Source organism: Mus pahari, chromosome 10 (assembly GCF_900095145.1).
Source record: "Mus pahari chromosome 10, PAHARI_EIJ_v1.1, whole genome shotgun sequence".
Lineage (NCBI taxonomy): Eukaryota > Metazoa > Chordata > Mammalia > Rodentia > Muridae > Mus > Mus pahari.
This window is the reverse complement of record NC_034599.1, coordinates 37,770,917-37,777,145: the sequence shown is the minus strand read 5'-3', so window position 1 is coordinate 37,777,145 and position 6,229 is coordinate 37,770,917. Positions and strand designations below refer to the sequence as shown.

At 46.4% G+C, this 6,229-nt stretch overlaps 1 protein-coding gene across 2 annotated transcripts in view; it reads left to right on the top strand.

Annotated features, from left to right (window-relative positions):
• Grik4 (glutamate ionotropic receptor kainate type subunit 4) overlaps positions 1-6,229 on the top strand; it is a 417,019-nt gene that overhangs the window by 280,396 nt on the left and 130,394 nt on the right. For both annotated transcript variants that reach the window (XM_021205965.1, XM_029543599.1), the window contains one exon: positions 3,129-3,182. In XM_021205965.1, the coding sequence (XP_021061624.1) occupies positions 3,129-3,182 (54 nt within the window). The remainder of the gene's footprint in view (positions 1-3,128; positions 3,183-6,229) is intronic.

Sequence of the window (6,229 nt, the reverse complement as noted above, 5' to 3'; positions counted from 1 at the left end):
CAGACACACTCTCACATACAGAAAGGTTAACACACTCACACACAGAGATCCACATACAGAGACAAACATAGACACACACACTCAAAGACACACATAGAAATACAGAGAGAGAGAGAGAGAGAGAGAGAGAGAGAGATCCAAATACAGAGAAAAACATAGACACACACACACAGAGACACACCCAGAGTCAAAAACACACACAGAGATACACATACAGAGACAAACATAAACACACACAGACACACAGTCATGAACGTATTCAGACACACAGACAAACACACATAGAGATACACTTATATGCACACAAACATGCCCAGAGACATGAACACACACACAGACACATACACACTCCTCTTTTTTGCCCTTTTCCTTCTCACATCAGGAGATATTATCTGTGATGTCATTAAGAATGAAAAGGCCCCTGTAGGTTTCAGGGGACAGCAGGCTGAGGGTCATCTTTATGGGTAAGAGCCTCAGCTTGGTAATCAGCAGTCCTTCCAGCGTGCCTGAGGAGAGCAAAGGCTGGAGAAGGAGCGGCCGATTCCAAGAGTGCTCCACAATTCCTGCTGTAGCAAATTGATGTTCCCCTAACCCCCTCATTATACCCACACCCTGTTAACCTTCTGAGTTTATTGCTGAGATTTTTAAAATTACCAAAAAAAAAAAAAAAAAAAAAAGCACAAAGAAGAAAATAAATGTCACTCACAACCCTCGCAGCCTTAACCTTTCCTAAAATTTTGATGTCTATTCTTTCTGCTTCAGACATCCCCCAACCATCCCCACGCTGTTTAAAACCTTCTGTAATCAGCCATTCTTTTTGCTCAACTATGTATCACACATTTTCCATGTCATTAAATATTTCTCTACAGATATTTTAGTGGCTGTAATGTTTCCTATCATGCTCGGGTCCCATAATTTATTTAGCCATCCCTTCATCCTTGTAGAAACAGGTTGTTTCCAATCTTTTGCTATGATAAATAATGTTAGGGCACACATCTTCATGCATAAATCTTTCCGCACGTGCGTTCATGCATATTTCTTTAACATATGCTCTCGAAGTGGAATACCAAGTTCAAGCGCTACATGCCCTGAAGGAATTTGGGATGACTTGCCACTCAAACCCTTTACATGCTCAGAAGTGACAGTCACCTCTGCCAGTGTTTGGGATGTTCTTTTAAACACAGCTTGTGCTTTCCCGTTTCTTAGGGATTTTATGCAGGGGAGAAGGGCCTGGGCTAGATGGATGGATGGATTTACTTAGTGCATCACGCTTTCGAAGGCAACTGTCTATAGTGATGGTCATTGAACAACAGCTGCTCTGGGTGCCCGTGGCCACCCTTTCTAGCCTCCCCTCCCCCTTTACTTACACTCTTGCATCTTTACAGATGAACCGATCAATGAACAGCGAGGCTTTGGGGAAGCCTGCTTCCCACCCGACATCCCGGTAGCCACAGGCAGGCAGTATTTCCAGCCAGCCTGGCCTCTCTCCTCAGGCTTCCACGAGGCTCCACGTTTGTCTCCTGGGGCTCTCGGAGCTTTCTAGGAGCTGGTATGCACTTGGGAGCCATGCTCCGGTTGGCAGCTCTTGGCAGCTTCTTGCTTTGAGGAGGCTTTGCACAGTAATCCCCTACTTTATTGAGTGGCTGTTTCAGCAAAGAACTCCATATTTACCCAGAATTCATGTCTCAAAAAGCGCAGATCTCTTGTCTTTTATCTCTTGGAAAGCAGGTTTCACAAAATGGATTTTAACTGCTGACTGTGCCCCTTAGCCTGCTCCTGGCTGGATGCCCATCAGCAGTAGTCATGTGTGTCTAGACAGTGTTCGAGGCAGAGGTACTCTCTTAGGAAGGATGTGAGTGGGTACGGTAAGGTGTGAATGGAGAGAGGCATCCTGCCTTATCGTCATCTTGAGAAAGCAGAAAGGAAGTGTTAAAGGGAGGAGCATGATGAAACCTTCATACTCGGCTGCAGCCCCACGCCATCTTGATCTTGCCACCAAGCCCTTCAGGTACCCGTTGGGACTACGGTGCTGTCAGTGTACCCTGAACCTCAAGCAGCTGCGGAGATGCAAAGTTAAGAACACTCTCAAAGTTATTTGAGTTCTTGGGAGAGAAAGAGGAAAATGCAATTACCCTGGTCTTGTTTCTCCCTTCCTCCTCCACAATAGTTATGACAAGAGCCATCTCCCAGTGGCCCGGGGCTGCAGGATATATATGAAAATCTAAGGGACTGTCAGGAGGGATGAGGGCCCCGGAGAGAGCCAGGCTCATTACTTACATGATCTCCTTGTCAATTCCTGTAGCTCCTGTCACACTCAGAGCCGGGCACACTTGACAGGGAAGGTTGGTCAGCAGGGGTCTTTGTGATGGGTACAGAGATCAGACAGAAGGGAGGCTGTACCCAAGCCACAGTTCTCAGCTGCAGGATGGCACCACACCACTGCACAGCGACCAAGGGTGAAGCATGTCAGGGGCAACTTGTTCCTTAGCAGGAATAAAAGAATCAGGCTTGCAAACGACTCGCTTAATCTGCAGGTACAGCCTGCTCAGGTCTCACGTACATTCTGACAGACACAGGGTTCATTTGGGCGTGCTCCATGTTCTTCATCTCAGCCCCCAAGTGTACTGTGTGTGAATTGTCCACGGAGCTTGTGGTCCCTGGTGGCGGGGTGTGGCTTGACTACAGTGCTTGTCCCCCTTTTGTTAACCCATCAGGAGGCTTTAAAGTACTGAGCACAGACCTAACAGTGGGTGAACCTTAGCCAGTGTTATTGTTGGGACTCATGAAGGTTATTCTAGTATGTTTTCTTGTTTGCTTCATCTCTCTTAAATTCACCCTGTTTTCTGTAATACTCAGTCCCATTTGTGGGAGTGTGCTATACATAAGAACACCAGATATGTGCATGTCACCCGGGGGGAGGGGAAGGGTGGATAGAACATCCTCTAGAGGCTAAAGTTTCTGTCTTGCATCCTCTAGCCTCCAGGGCCACTTGAGAATCAGATGAGATGTTCTTCTCTGCCTTGTGCTGAGGGTTAGTGGACCAGATAAATGGTAGAGGCGGCGCCCCACACTGCTTCCGTGCTTCCGGTGACCATCTCTTCTCTAATCTCCTTCTCTTTGCATTGCAGGCAGCTGAACTGGGGATGGTGTCAGCCTATTACACGTACATCTTCACCAATCTGGTAAGACGTTTCCACAGTCCTCCTCCTTAGCATACTGTTGTCAGTGGCCAGGGCTAGTGGGTCCTGATGGAATGATATCTGAAAGATGGTTTGTGGGGAAAGGGAGGCAAAAAAAGAAAAAAAAAAAAAAAAAAAAAAAAAACAACAACGTGTATAAGCATCATGAAGACACAGGATCCAGATGCCTGTGGGATGCTCACGCCAACACTGAAGCCCTGTGAGAGTGGGCATTTGGAGGCTCTGATGCCCGCCTCCTCCAGCTGTCACTGGTCTTATAGCAATGATTCCTCTGGGTAGATGGGTGATGGGTGAGCCTCCTCAGTAGGTACAGTTTCTGGTCTGCAATAGAGTGTCATCCTCCCCCAAGCCCAATTGCGATGATAACTCAGAAGGGGGAAAACTAGGGCACACAAAGTATGCATGTCTGGTAGTGTTGTAACCACATGTGCCTCCACAGGTCATCTTAGCTAGACCCCTTATTTTACCGATGAGAAAACTGGAACTTTATTGAATTAGGCTTAAGCATTAGCTTTGCCAAAATAGCAGCCATGTGCCCTTCAGGAAAGCATTGAGATGTGTGTGGTGTGCTTATTCATCAGATATGGGCATGAATAGCTACATCACTGGGCTGTGGCTAAATTACAGGATTTAACACATGTGGAAGCATTTTGAAATTGTAAAGCATTAAGAAATGTGAAAATGCTGGTCAGTGGTGGCACAGGCCTTTAATGCTGGCACTCAGGAGGCAGAGGCACATAGATAGATCTCTGAATTCAAGACCAGCCTGGTCTATAGAGTGAGTTCCAGGACAGCCAGAGATACACAGGGAAACTCTGTTTCAAAACAAACAATATATATATATATATGTAAATAGATATGTATATAGAATATATCAGTGTATAACGTCAACTCAAGAGTAGTTGGAAACTAAGAAAACAAGCATTAAAATAAATAAGTGGAGTGGAGTCGTGGCTCAGTGGTTAAGACTGAGTGGTTTAGTGGTTTTGCAAGGACCCAAGTTTGGCTCCCCCCACCCAATGGGTGACTCACAACTACCTATAACTCCATCTCCAAGGGATCTGACACCCCCTTTCAGGCTCCACAGGCATCTGTACTTACATGCCCACACTCAGAGACATAGGATTAAAAATCTGATCTTTTAAAATGTGTAACCTTAACTTAGGAATCATGACAAGACACCTAAGAAGTCACAAAGGTAGCTACCTATATTTGTTTGCTGATCTTGGGGCCCACTAGGCTTTCCTAGAGCCACCTAGAGTTCTACCTGCCACGCCCCTCCCTACCACTGCTAAACCTTATCACTCTAAGCTGTGTCCCACCACTCTTATTTTAGAGTTTGAGGAAAATGATACTGTGGGTGGCCTTCCGAGGTGGCACGTTCACATGGTAGAGAGCCCTGCCTGGGGACCCACCTGAGTTCTTGCATCTTTATTTCTGTTTAGGCTTCATGGTCTAGTTGTCCCTCCATTTGCTCACAGGCTGGACGATGTTTTGGTTTTCTTCTAAATGCTACTGTAGATGAGCATTCAGAGAGGTTTATTTTATTTTATGAATCACTTGGCTGGGGGTAGTCATCTCTCTTCTCACTGCTCTCACCAAATGCCTGTCAAGAGGTAACCTAAGGGAGGAAGGGTTTGTTTCAGCTCACAGTTTGAGGGGACAGTCCACCATGTTGGTAAAGGCATGTCTGGGAGTCAGGCTGGAAGCTTGGAGTTTGCAACATACCCCGTTTTTCCACTCTACAGGCAGAGTGTGATCATGCTGGAACTGGGGCCAGGCCCAGCCCTCAGCAAGCCACTTCATCCAGCTAGACACCCCACCTTCCAAGGACTGCACACTTCCCCAAACAGTACTGTCTGGGAACCAAGCATTCAAACACAAGAGCCTGTGAGGGGTATCTTACATCCAAATAATGGCATTGGATAGCTCCTTCATCCAGATATGCTCTCAGATGTACTCCTGAGAATTTTTTGTATACTGAGTGTCTTAGGATTCCCATTGCTATGAAGAGACACCATGACCAAGGCAACTCTTACAAAGGCAAATATTTCATTGGGGTTGGCTTACAGTTTCAGAGGTTCAGTCCATTATCGTCATAGCAAGAAGCATGGCATGCTTTGTAAAAACCCAAAGTAACTCAGGCAGTAAAACATAGAGAATTCTGTTTCTAGATATGTCATGAATGGCACCAGCCTCTTGGACAGGGAGACATGCTCACCCTAGGGCAGTAGGGAGCAGCTTCATTGAAGAAAGTTCTAGAAGAAAGGTAGGGTCCTTCTTTACACACATAGAAAGGAAAACACAAGGTAAGGAACTGTACCCTCGGGTAGCTGGACAGAAGATGGCTTGTGGCATGTCCAGAAAACAGTGAGGGCCTTTAAACTCATGCATTCCCAGGAATATGAGCTCACTTGTTTTTATTCACTGTCTGTCGACGCCCTTCTTTGAAAATAATGGGTGAGTTGTAAGAAGACCCTTGCTAAGAAACAGAATTCAGCCTCGCAGCTTGGATGCTTTCGACCTTACAAAGAGAAAGGCTGCTTGTTAGTAAAGACCTTGCTGACAGTGTGCATGGGATACTTCCGTGACGTCTCCCTCCTGGGAACTGGGGCAGGTCTCTTTCATGGTCTTGCAGTATTTGAGAGACACTCGTCTAGAGAAACAGGTCTGGATTGACCTTGGTACCATGGACAGCTCCCTCGTGGGGCTGCCTTGGAATATAACCCTGATATATTCCTCAGCCCGAGCTCCCAGAATGAAAGACTGTAAAAATCAATGCCTTCCTTCTGGTATGGGATGTCCCTCTACCTGTGCAAGGAAGTCATTCCCCATGGCTTGAATTTGAGAGCACATAGCCTGCTCCTCAAACCTCTAACCTATACTAACACTGTGGTTTGCTGTAACTGTTTTTTTTTTTTTTCTTCTACTTTTGTAGCACAGGCTGGCCTCAGAACTCATGGCAGTCCTACTGCCTCGGCCTCCTGAGTGCTGGAGTTACAGGTGTCTGCCACCATGCCTTGCCCACG